At 42.8% G+C, this 13814-nt stretch overlaps 1 protein-coding gene across 1 annotated transcript in view; it reads right to left on the reverse strand.

Moving 5' to 3' along the window:
• Positions 1–8416: 8416 nt before the first annotated feature.
• The window catches only part of LOC105492438 (glycophorin C (Gerbich blood group)), a 92379-nt gene continuing 86981 nt past the window's right edge, over positions 8417–13814 (reverse strand). Inside the window, exon 5 of the mRNA XM_071072552.1 lies at positions 8417–10457. Within this exon, the coding sequence (XP_070928653.1) occupies positions 10399–10457 (59 nt within the window). The 3' untranslated portion in view covers positions 8417–10398. The remainder of the gene's footprint in view (positions 10458–13814) is intronic.

Consider the following 13814-nt stretch of genomic DNA (forward strand, 5'->3'; position numbering starts at 1 on the left):
GTCAGAAATACGGTGGCCAGGCCATGCCTCTGAGTTTCTGCAGCTGTACGTGCAGCTTAAGAAGTAATACAGAGAGATCCCATGTGCCCCTTCCCCAGTTGACTCTAAAGCAACGTCTTGGAAAACTATAGTGCAATATAACCAGGTCACTGACCCTGATACAACCCGCAAGCCTTATTTAGGTTTTCCTAGTTTTATTGCACTCGTGTGTGTGTGTGCATGTGTGTGTGAAGGTGTGTTTGTGTGCATTTAGTTCTGTGCTGTCTCATGTGTGGGGCCACGCTCCTGCCACTGCAGTCAAGATACAGAACAGGTCAGCACAAGGATCTCTCATGTTGCCCTTTAAAAAAATTGAGGTGACTGGGCGTGGTGGCTCATGCCTGTAATCCCAGCAGTTTGGGAGGCCAACAGGGGCAGATGACCTGAGGTCAGGAACTCCAGACCAGCCTGGCCAAGATGGCGGAACCCCATCTCTACTAAAAATACAAAAATCAGCTGGGCGTGGTGGTGTGTGTCTGTAGTCCCAGCTACTCGGGAGGCTGAGGCAGGAGAATCACTTGAACCCGGGAGGCGGAGGTTGCAGTGAGCCGAGATCATCCCACTGCACTCCAGCCTGAGTGACAGAGTGAGACCCTGTCTCAAAAAAAAAAAAAAAAAAAAAAAGGTGGAATTCACATAAAATAAAATTAGCCATTTGGCATTCACTGCATTTACTATGTTGGCTAAATACCACATCTGTTGAGTTCTAAAACATTTCCATCACTTCAAATTTGTTACCCTTAAGGAGTTTTCCCCAGTATACCCTGTGTCTGGCTTTTACTTACATAGTGTTTTCAATGCTTATCAATGTTGTAGTAACAGTACAGGTTTGTGGCTGAATAGTGTTCTGTTGTACATATATACCATGATTTGTTTATCATGGACATTTGGGCTCGTTCCACCTTTTGGCCACGTGAATAGTGCTTGTGTGAACAAAACTTGCATACGTATTAGTTTGGGTATCTGTTTTCAGTTCTTTGGGGAATATGCCTAGGAGTGGAATTTTGGGATCACAGGTAATTCAGTGTTTCGTTTTTTCAGGGAAGGTTAAACTGTTTTCCACAGTGGCTGAGCCATTTTATTCCCATTGGTAATGAATGAAGGTTCCAATTTCTCCACATCCTTGTCAGCAGTCTGGGAGATTGTTTGTATTGCTGATTCAATCTCTTCGCTGGTTTCAGATTGTATTAGTCTGTTAGGGCTTCCAGGACGAATACCACTGACTGACCTCAACAGCAGAAATTCTGCTCCCCAACAGCTCTATCCCTGCTTTATGTTGTTGTTTTCAGAAATCACATCTTTATCTATGGTGTGCCTAATAGCATAAGCTTTTTATTAGACTTGTTGATTTCTTGTTAAAAGTTGGACATTTGGGTGTCATAAGGTGGCATCTCTGGAAATCTGATTCTCCCCTTCACTAGAGTTTGCTGTTTTTAATTGTTGAAGGCTGCCATTGTCCCTTTGTTTAATGACCTTTCCAGATAATTTTTGCAAACACTGTATTTTTTTTTTTTTTTTTGTCTTGTGTGGTCTCTGAAGTTTGTTCCTTGAGCTTGTGTTCAGTTAGGAGTTGGAAAGATATCTTTTCGAGTATCCGTGGTTAAAAGCAAAACAAAGAAGATCCAAAACAAAAATGAGAACACACAACAACAAAACCCCACCGCTCTCTGTATTTTGCAGACTGGCTCTGTGCTGTGGCCCTGGTTAGCCAGGCTGTTTACTTCTCTACCTTAGCCTTCACATCCTGCTAGTCCTAGAGATCAGCCAGCGGTGAAAGCTTAGAATTTTCTCAGGCTTTTTCTGAGATGCATCTTGTTCCAGGCACGAAATGGCTTTCTACATTCCACGGCATATACCGATGCTTCTGAATGCTCCAATTTCTCAAAGAAGCTCTGCAGCTTTTCCTCTCTGACTTTAGAGGTTCTACTCTACATCTCGACTCTAACCTTTCACCCCCAGAGGATGCAGATTTCATTAGACTTGTCATGTTTTGAGCATTCAAATACTTGTAATGTGTTTGAACAGACAAACACGAATTTGGAATTAAGGCCTGCCCTGCTCTCTGAACTAGGGACTTGGGGGGCCCACACTGGGAATATGGGCTGCCATATTCAAGACTGCCACCAAGCTTGAGAGGGTATGGGGCCAGCAAGTAGAAATGCAACAACGTTGTTCTATCATTTGAAGTTGTCATTTTTCTTGACTCAATGTTTGTTATTCAGATTTTCTTACTTTTTACTTAAAGTTCTTTTTCTGTCACAGGATCCCATCTGGAATACCAATTACATCTTTTTTTAAAAAATTAATTAATTTTTTTTTTTTCTGAGATAGAGTGTCGCTCTGTTGCCCAGGCTGAAGTGCAGTGGCACAATCTCAGCTCACTGCAAACTCTGCCTCCCGGGTTCAAACGATTCTCCTGCCTCAGCCTCCTGAGTATCTGGGATTACAGGTGTGTGCCAGCTGGACAAAAATTGCATGTCCGGCTAATTTTTGTATTTTTAGTAGAGACGGGGTTTCACCATGTTGGCCAGGCTGGTCTCGAACTCCTGACCTCAAGTGATCCACCTGCCTTGGCCTCCCAAAGTGCTGGGATTACAGACGTGAGCCACCATGCTGGCCTGGGACACCAATTGCATCTAGTGCAATGTCACTGCATCTAGAGTTTCAGGCTTTCCTTGGTTTGATCCCATTGACAGTTTTGAGGATTACTGGTTATACATTTTGTGGAAAGTCTCTCAGTTGAGATTTGTGTGATGTTTCTCTCATGGCTAGACTGGAGTTATGGGTTTGAGGGAAGGACATAGAAGAAAAGTGTGATTTTCACACATCCTATCAAGGGTACATGCTGTCAATATGACTTATCACTGTTTATGTTGACGTTGATCCACATCAAAGCTGTGGTAGTGCTTGATTGTTGATGGCTGCATTTGTCCATTTTTTTTAGTGACCTTTCTGAATAATTCTCCAAAGAGAATTATTAAAGTTATTCTTTCCAACTCTTCTTCCTCTTTGTATAACGTACCTTTTGGAAGGAAGCAACGTTGCACAGCTTACATTAAAGGAATGAGGAGTTATGCTTCAACTCCTTGGAAACTGAATATCTATACAAATGATCTGGAATTCTGCATGACCTATTTACCTTTTTCTCCACCATTTTTTATTAATCTAGTCAATTATTTATTTAAATCAATTTGAACATTTAATTTATACTTTGAATTAAAATCTAATATTACTATCTTGTTGCTTATAGATTTGTCAATCCAAAGCTCTTTCAGGTGGCTATTGTGATCTTCTGACATTCCCCTATCTTTTTTTTTTTTTTTTTTTGAGCACTTTCTTACTTTCTAGCCCTATAAGATATTTTGGACGCTACAGGATGTTCCTGTCCTAGTTCTAGAATCAGCCATTTATCCAAAGATCCCTGGTTCCTTTTATTGGAATGTGTTGGTAGAAACCAAGCTCTGGGCACTAAGTGTGTTCATTGCTACTGGGATGTCATTGCTTTAAATGTATACTAACCTGTGCATGTATACATATCTATTCCTATTTCTATATGTAACCATCTCTACATAGACTAAGCTAACATGGGTCCTTGCTGATTATCTGACTCTAATCCATTACCATATAAATAATTCTAGTCTCCTTCTCTTACTTATCTTTAAACTCCCACTCCAACAGTGAGAAACCTAGCTTCCACCATCTCCCATTCTTTTACTTGATTGTTCAATTCCAATAGATGCGTACAGTGATATCAGAATTATTATTATTATTATTAATTGAGATGGAGTCTCACTCTGTCGCCGAGGCTGGAGTGCAGTGGCACAATCTTGGCTCACTGCGACCTCTGCCTCCCGGGTTCAAGTGATTCTTCTGCCTCAGCCTTCTGAGTAACTGGGATTACAGGTGTGCACCAACATGCCTGACTAATTTTTGTATTTTTAGTAGAAATGGGATTTCACCACGTTGACCAGGCTGGTTTTGAACTCCTGACCTCAGGTAATCTGCCAGTCTTGGCCTCCCAAATTGCTGGGATTACAGGCGTGAGCCCCCATACCTGGCTGTGATATCAGAATTATTAACCAGTGCCCCACTGGGGGAAAACTTTATCAGCTAGCATTTATGTACAGTTTCTTTCATCTTCAGTCTTACAGACTCCACTCATTTCCAAAGTTACTTAGGTCAGTCTCTTTTCTTCATTTTCTTCAGTGAGGTTTTTCATACATTTGTAAGTCAGATTCTTTTGCCACGGCTTGCATTTGCAGTCCAGTGTCCCTCAACCATTTTATCAAAATTATTTTGATAAAATAATTATCAAAAACATTTGCATGCAATAAAGGTTCACTCTGTGTGCTCTAAAGTTCGATGCGTTTTGACAAATGCTTAATGTGACATATCCACCATTGCACCTTCATACAAAACATTTCACTGCTCTAAAATACCTTTCATGTTTCACCTATTCAACCATCTCCTCTCTCCAGCTACCATTGATCTTTTTGTCAATGTCATATGATTGGAATGATAGAGTATATAGCTTTTTCAGAACTGGCTTCTTTCACTTATCAATATGTATTTAAGATTCATCCATGTCTTTCACAGTTTAATATCTCATTTCTTTTTATTGTTGAATAAATTTTTTATTGTAAGAACGTACCATAGTTTGTTTATTCATTCACCTATCAAAGAACATTTTGTTTGCTTCAACTTTTTGGTCATTATGAACAAAGCTGCTATAAACATTCACAAGCAGGTTTTTATGTCATCATAAGTTTCCAGCTCAATTGGTAAATATCCACAAGTGCAGTGTTTTAGTCCATTTTAATGCTGCTGATAAAGACATATGTGAGCCTGGGTAATTTATAAAGAAAAAGAGGTTTAATGGACTCACAATTCCATGCGGCTGGGGAGGCCTCATAATCATAGTGGAAGGCAAAATGCACATCTTACATGGTGGCAGACAAGAGAGAATGAGAGTCAAGCAATAATGTTTCCCCTTATAAAAGCATCAGATCTGGTGAGACTTACTCACTGCCACAAGAACAGTATGGGGGAACCCATCCCTATGATTTGATTATCTCCCACAGAGTCCCTCCCACAACACGTGGGAATTATGGGAGCTACAATTGAAGATGAGGCTTGGGTCGGGGATACAGCCACACCAAATCATGCAGTTTCTGGATTATGGAGTAAAACTATGTTCAGCTTTCTAAGAAACTGTCAAACCACCTTCCAAGGTGGCTCTACCATTCTGCATTCCCGAAGCAATAGGTGAGTAGTTAGATTGGTGAGTGTTAGCCATTCTAATGGGTGTGTCGTGGAATCTCATTGTTTTAATTAGCATTTCCCTAATGATAAAATGATATTGAGCACCTTTTCATATGCTTATTTGCCATCTATATATTTTCTTTCATGTGATATCTGCTCAGATATTTTTCCCATTTTTTGATTGGGTTGTTTTAATTGTTGCATTTTAAGCATTCTTTGTGTATTTTGGAGACAAGTCTTTTATGCGGTATGTGTTTTGCAAATATTTCCTCTGAGCCTGTGGCTTGCCTTTTGATTCTGTTAACATTGTCTTTCACTGAGCAGAAGCTTTTCAATTTAATAAAGTACAAATTTCTACTTTTTAAATTTCATGGATTGTACTTTTGGTATTGTATCTAAAAACTAATAATCAAACCAAAGGTCACCTAGATTTGGGGGCAGATTTTTACCATCCAAAAATTAAATTGCTGGTCCTTGTTTGACTTATAAGTGGTATTTGACAAAATGATTTACTACTTCTGGATATCTTTTCTGTGTGCTGCTTCTAGGATACTACACTGTTTGTTTGTTTGTTTTTTTCTCCAACATCATAAACCACTCTTTCTCAGTTTTCATTGATTTCTCCTTAATTCTCTGATCTCTTATTGCAAGGAATGCTCCAGGGCTTAATTTTATGACTGCTTCACTTTTCTACATACACTCACATTCTTGTGACTTTAGTCCTTTTTCTTTAAACATTATCTATGTAATGTTGACTCGCAAATGTTTATATCCTTCTAGGACCTCTCTCTTAATTACAGATTCATATATGCCTGATTGAATCTTCACGTTGATTGCATCTGGAATTTAGTGGGCCTTAATCCAAACTCCTCTTTTTTTTTTTTTTTTTTTTTGAGATGGAGTCCCACTCTGTAACTGAGGCTGGGGTGCAGTGGTGTGATCTTGGCTCACTGCAACCTCCTACAACCTCCACCTCCTGGGTTCAAGCGATTCTCCTGCCTCAGCCCCCTGAGTAGCTGAGACTACAGGCGTGTGCCACCACGTCCGGCTAATTTTTATATTTTTAGTACAGACAGGGTTTCACCATGTTGGCCAGGCTAGTCTCGAACTCCTGACTTCAGATGATCTGCCTGCCTCAGCCTCCCAAAGTGCTGAGATTACAGGCGTGACAAACTCCTCATTTCTACCACCAAGTTTGTACTTCCTAGTCTTTTCCTTTCAGTTACTGACAATTGCCAAGGGGTCAGCATTTTCTTGGGTGATGGGCATTAAAGATGGTATCCATTTCATGGAAGCAGCCTGGGGCTGGGTTTGCAGAGCAAGCAAGCAATGCCTCCTGTAGATTATTTGCCATGTGGCTGCCATTGTGCCCTTTCCTATATGCAAGCAGTGTCCTCGAACACCGACTGCAGGCTTGGTCATGTGACTTGCTTGGACCAAAAGAATATAGAAGAAGTGATGTGTAACTTCTGAGCCTAGGCCTCGAGAGGCTTTACAGCTTCTGCTCTCATTCTTTTGGCATACTTCTTTGGGACCATCATGTGAAAAAGCTGATCTAGCTTCCTATTGGATGAGAGTCCACACTGAACAGAGACTATCCTTCCCAGCTAAGATTCCCTCAATTACCAACCCCTAGTTAGTGCTAACACCAGACATGCGATTGAAGGCATCTTTGACCATCTGGCTTTATTTAAGTCACTTGATGACCACTGTCATATATGTATCTTCAGACAGAACAAGCGGAAGGACCTCCCCCCGGAACCTGGGCCAAATGGCTGACTCACAGAAGTTTGAGCAAATGAAAAATAGTTTTTGCCTTAAGCTAGCAAGTTTTGAGTTGGTTTGTTATGCAGCAAAAGATAACTGTGATATAGGAAATCCAAGCCAAACTTCTTATCTTTAGTGTCCAATATGGCATAGTACAGGTTTGGGAACTTTGGAGAATGTGCTCACTTGAATGTGACCAGATGGCCTGTGTTATGTGAGCCAAGCTGTATTTTTGTTCAGAGAAAACTGTGTTTAGCTTTCTTCCTTTCCCTTATGATTTAGTAAAATTTGTAGAGTTCCTTTCCTTACCAATTGGGCCCGCCTTCCAAAATACCAGCTTGTGAACTCCGTGGGGATGGTGTGTCCAAGGAGGTCCCTTGGCATCCATGTGAGGGTGGCAGTGGGACCAGAGTGAGAGTCCAGCCAAGGCGAAAACAAGTTTAGTCATTTAGCTGCAATTCCTTTCTTTTTTTTTTTTTGCTTGTTTGTTTGTTTGTTTTTGCAATGGAGTTTCGCTCTTGTTGCCCAGGCTGGAGTGCAGTGGCACGATCTTGGCTCACTGTAACCTCCACCTTCCAGTTTCAAGCGATTCTCCTGCCTCAGCCTCCTGAGTAGCTGGGACTACAGGTGCCTGCAACCACGCCTGGCTAATTTTTGTATTTTTAGTAGAGACAGGGGTTCACCATGTTGGCCAGGCTGATCTCGAACTCCTGACTTCATGATCCACCCGCCTCAGCCTCCCAAAGTGCCGGGATTACAGGTGTGAGCTACCACGCCCAGCCTCAGCTGCAATTTCTTTCCTCAGAGGGCCAATCTCTGAATGTTGTAAGACCTCTCTTATTGAGGATGTCTGCTTCTTTCTTAGGTTCCTTTTTAGCTCCCACACTCCTTTTCCAGGCCCTGGACTGGTTTTACCACTCATCATCATCCATGCAACAAACAGCTATTGAGCTCTTCCCGAGGGTTGGATGCTGTAGGCCCAAACATTACAAGATTAAAGACAATTCCAGTCCTTAAGAAGCAGATAAGGAGGCCTGGGCATAGTGGCTCATGCCTGTAATCCCAGCATTTTGGGATGCCAAAGTGGGCAGATCACCTGAGGTCAGGAGTTCGAGACTAGCCTGGCCAACATAGCAAAACCTGTCTCTACTAAAAATAAAAAAATTAGCCCAGCATGGTGGCAGGCACCTGTAGTCCCAGCTGCTTGGGAGGCTGAGGCAGGAGAATTGCTCGAACCTGGGAGGTGGAGGTTGCAGTGAGCCAAGATCTGGCCACTGCACTGCGGCCTGGTTGACAGAATAAGACTCTGACTCAAAAAAAAAAAAAAAAAAAAAAAAAAAAAAAAAAAAAAAAAAGAAGCAGACAACTAATAAGACACGTTTAACACTGTCTAATAAAGAAAGTAGAAAGATGAAATATATTGGAGACACAGAAAGGGAGCAGTCAACTAAGCCAGGGAGTATTCCCAAACTTGGTGGCACCTGAGTGAGTCTAGAGTAAAAATAAGAAAAATACAGGCCATTTCCATCCCCAAGGAGGTCCCATGCTGGTGGGAAGACACACAGTGCAAAGGTGGAGCAACACAGGAAGGTTAGGGTGCTGACTTCCGTCTATGGCTCCATGTCCTCTGCAGGAGGCTCTGCTGCACTGCCACAGGGAGCTAGCAGCATTCCATGGCATGAACACACACTATTTAAACCTCCATTCTTCTGTTGGTGGAAATCTCGTTGCTCCAAGTTTAAAGATACTACAGATTGTCTGGAATGAACACATTTGAATACATCATTTGGTGCATATAGATACACATTTCTGTTGGGAAAATACTTAGGAGTGGGTTGCTTTATGTTCAGCTTTGGTAAATATTGCTAAACAGTCTTCCAAAACAAGTTTCCATTCCATTCTATGTATGTATGTATGTATGTATCTATGTGTGTATGTGTGTATGTATCTATCTTCTATGTATGTATGTATGTATATATCTATCATCTATGTATGTATGTATCTATCATCTATGTATCTATCAGTCTATCATCTATCTCATCTATCTTTCTATCATCTATCATCTATCATCTATCTATATATCTACCTACCTACCTATCAATCTATCTTCTACCTATCTATTGTCTGCCTGCCTGCCTATCTATCTATCTATCTATCTATCTATCTATCTATCTATCATCTTCTATCATCTATCTAGCTATCTATCATCTATCTATCATATTCTAACATCTATCATATTCTATCATCTATCTATCTATCATCTATGTATCTATCAATCTGTCATCTTTCTGTCATCTATCATCTATCACCTATCATCTATATATCTATTTGTATATCCATCAATCTATCTTCTATCATCTATCATCTATCTATCTATCATCTATGTATCTATCAATCTATCTTCTATCTATCATCTATCATATTCTATCATCTATCTATCATCTATGTATCTATCAATCTATCATCTATATATCATCTATCATATTCTATCATCTATCATCTATGTATCTATCATCTATGTATATATCAATCTATCATCTATCATTTTATATCATCTATCATCTATCTATCTATCTATCATCTATCTATGTATCTCTATCTATCTTCTATCATCTATCTATCATCTATGTATCAATCTATATTCTATCTATCTATCATCATATTCTATCATCTATCTATCTATCTATCTATGCGGTGGATGAAGCTAATTTCCTCAGATGAAGTGTGCTTTAATTGCAAGTGTGGCAAGAACCTCAATCCCCCAGTTGTCTCCGTAAGGCTTTTTGCAGCTCTTGCAGGCATGTGCAGGTCACAGGAAGTATTGGGAGAAACATTAAAGGGCTTTGCAGTCAGAAAGTCCTTGTACTGAATTCTGACTCCATCACTAACTGGCTGTGGGGCCCGAGCAAGGTTCATAACTGCCTCAAGGCTGCATCATCATGTTCCATGGAGTTAACCTGCCCAATCTCTCAGGGCCACTGAAAGGGGTTAAATGTGTATACTGTGGGCTGGCCGAGAGCCTAGCCTGTGGCAAGTGTGCAATAAACAGCTGTTGTTATTACGGTTGTAAATGCTTTCTCTAAGTGGCGACAGGATGTGAGAAGGGCTTCCAGTTGAAACCACAGGCTGGCAAGCAGTCAAACTGCTGGCATAAGGGCCATGCAGGAAAATTTAGGTACTTGAGGTTTGTTAAGGCTCCAGTGTTCTCATTTCAGCCCAGTTACTCCTATTTTATCCCAAGTTAGATAAGAAGTTTCTAATGCTTTTGTCTCCAGGTCATAGCAGATTCATGGAAGGCATCTGCGGTCATGATGGTAGCGGTGGTTGTGGTCATTGTGACGAGGAGGCCTGCCCTCCACAGACATGCAGACAACAGCGGGTATGTGTACCTAAGGGTTGGCAAAAAGGAAAAGAACAACAACAGAAAGAGACCCATGCCCCGTTTCTGGGTTTTCAATGCACTCAACTTGCCCATGGTAGTCGGAGTGGGAAATGTTAAAAAGCTGCAGCAGCCCCCTGACCTCAGATTGTCTTTGAGCTTTCATTCCACCTGCCTTGATGGTTCCCTGGTGCTTTTACCCGTCAGGCTCATGTGGCACCCCCACCTCTATTGCCCGGCAGGTCTTGTGTCTGTGCCACGCTCCGAACTCACATTCCTTCTGTATGACACTTTGGGTTCAGACCCCACCTCCAGGCTGCCCTGATTCGCTAGGTGGGGCAAGGTCAAAAGAAAAGCTGCTGAGAGGCCGGGCGCAGTGGTTCATGCCTGTAATTCTAGCACTTTGGGAGGCTGAGGCGGGCAGATCACAAGGTCAGGAGTTTGAGACCAGCCTGGCCAACATGGTGAAACCCCATCTCAACTAAAAATACAAAAATTAGTCAGGCGCAGTGGCATGCACCTGTAGTCCCAACTGAGGCAGGAGAATCCTTTGAACCTGGGAGGTGGAGGTGGCAGTTGCAGTGAGCTGAGATCGCACCATTGTGCTCCAGCCTGGGTGACAGGTCGAGACTCTATTTCAAAAAAGAAAGAAAGAAGGAAAGAAAGAAGGAGAGAGAGAGAGAGAGAGAGAGAGAGAGAGAGAGAGAGAGAGAGAGAAAGAGAGAAAGAGAGAAAGAAAGGCTACTGGGAAAGAAAGGAAACACTCAGTCTAAGTCCCTTTAGAGAAGCCAGAGTGCCTCCTCTGTCCCCAAAATGTCCAGGGGCAGCACAGCACAGTCATGGTAAACCAGAAAGACTATCCCCACCCATAGTGGTGTGTTCAGTTGAATTTAGGATCCTAGAAGACAGGGTGGTGTGGGAATATTTCTATCAGTAAAATTAAAAGAGAAAAGAACTTTCGAATCAGAGATACACTTTGTATTACTTGGCTTCCACTTGGCCATATTTGACATTGAAAGAGAAAGTGTTTTGATCTACATTTGAACTATTAGGACCCGCAGGAGTCACACAACTGGTCCATATGGCTGGACCCCATAGCTGGCTCTCAGTCCAAAGACCACACTGCTGGCCAGAGAAGTCCTCAAAACTGGAACAGGTTATGGGTGTGATCTATCTATCTATCTATCTATCTATCTATCTATCTATCTATCTATCATCTATCTATCTATCTATCTATCTATCTATCTATCTATCTAATCTATCTAATGTTTAGGGGTCCTGAAACTGCAGGAGTCCCCAGACCCTGAAGGAGCAAGGGTCGAATATCTCAGGAGATGAAACAGAAGGTGATGGTTATGCCTACAAGGCTGGGGATAGGCTGCAGGGAGGCCTTTATGAGCAGCAACCCCAGGGCACAGGCTGAGAGGAGAAATCCTGTAAAATAAAGAAGCCCAGCAGTGGTGCCATTAGTCATACTAAATATCTGGGGCTCAGAGGTTAAGTGCATTATCGAAGTGCCAAGTTAATCTAGGCAATTGAGTTGTGTTCAGTGGCAGCACACGGGCTATGCAGCAGGATACGCAGCACTGTTTGAGGAGCTGGGATCAGAGTTGCAGAGGCAGGTAAGCCTTCCTGGGCAGCCAGCTTCCCTTCTTCCGCAGCCCTAGGCCTCTGCTGCTTGCTCCCTCCTCAGGCACAAATGCTCCGCCTCTCTGCTGGGACTGGCGTGGACCTGTGTCCCTGCACCCTGCCATTTCTGCTGCTGAAATACTCACAGCCTCAAGTCAGGTGCATTTGTCCAAGCAAGCATGTCACCTGGAAGTGTGATCCTAGACTTGACGTTTTTTGAGATGCCCGAGACATTTTTAAAAGTTGATATATTACAAGGAGTTTCATCTGTTCATTTACCAAATTAAGACATTAAAAAAGTCAACAATTGCTAGCCAGAGCTTATCATTTCTCCAAGGAAAGTCCATTTTGACACTGAGAGAAGGAAAACAATTTCTCAGAAGAAAGGACAATCAATTATGTTGACTAAATAGATTACATTTCTGATTATTTTCTTTATTTCTTTCCTCTTTCTGCTTTCTTGAAGGATCAGTGTGAAGTTTACTGTGGACCAGGGCAGCTAAGGGGGTTTCAAGCTGTCCTAGATTCAGATCTGCTAGCCTCGTACGACTGGCATGTCTTTGGGCATAGAACTTAAGCACAGAAGCAACAGGGTGTGTTTGCATGTGTTTGTGTGTGTGTGGGGTGGGGGAGAGGGGGAGAGAGAGAGAGAGAGATTTTGAGGGATTGTCTCATGTGATTGCAGAGGCTTGGTAAATCTGAAATCTGTAGGTTAGGCCAGCAGGCCAGACACCCAAGGAAGCATTGCAGTTTGAGTCCAAAAATATCTGCTGGCAGAATTCCTTCTTGCTTGGTCCGTCTTTGTTCAATTAAGTCCTTCAACTGATTAGATGTGGCCCACCTGCTTTGTGGATGGCAATCTGCTTTACTCAAAGCCCATGGATTTCCATGTTAATGTCTCCCAAAAATCACCTTTACAGAAACATCCAGAATAATATCTGGGCATCATGGCCAAGCCAAGTTGACACATAAAATTAACCATTGCAGTAAGCTTCAGTTTTCTTGATTTACAAATGAAATAATAATCCCTTCCTAACCATTGCCTGGTTTACATGACTTCACAAAATAGCACATAAAGCCTGCCCCAGAATGCCTGTCTGGCATCATTTTCTGTCCCTCTCTCAGGCTCCCCAGGCTCCCTGCAGACAGTTACCACTGGCCTCCAAGTCCCTGGGGGTGCAGCTGTATCCTCCTCCCAGAGGCCTGGCTGGGCAGGGTCTTAGCAAGCTCTTTGCCGTGACTCCCATCCACGAGGGTCCACCCATCTTCCCCACCAGATGGCCCTGAGGGGTGGACGGTTTCCTGCTCATCTCTTCAACCAGTGCCCATCACAGACTCTGGCACATAGTATGTGTGTGGGATGATTGAAGAGCTGGGTGAATCGCGGGGATTTTAGGTGGGACTTAGGGACGCCATCAACTGCTTTCCCAAGACTCAGCTTTCCTTTTGTGGGACTCTGCTGCCTGCCCCCTCCCCCCTGCCCTCACAGGAGCAGGACTTTTGCCCCAGGTCCTGAGCAATTGCACTCACCTCTCTGGCCTCCTTCCCCTGGGTGCCATGGCAGCTTTCTCTCTCTTACAAACACCAGTGTCTGTACTGCTGGCCTCTGCAGCCCCCTCCCAAAGCAAGAGTCCCCTCCAGGCCCTGCAGAGCCATCTGTCTGCCCTGAGTGCTCCACCTCTGCAGGGCCTCTAGGAGGTGCTGGCTGCTTCATCTTCGAGAATCTTCCTCCTGCTTC

Source organism: Macaca nemestrina, chromosome 11 (genome assembly GCF_043159975.1).
Source record: "Macaca nemestrina isolate mMacNem1 chromosome 11, mMacNem.hap1, whole genome shotgun sequence".
Classification (NCBI taxonomy): domain Eukaryota; kingdom Metazoa; phylum Chordata; class Mammalia; order Primates; family Cercopithecidae; genus Macaca; species Macaca nemestrina.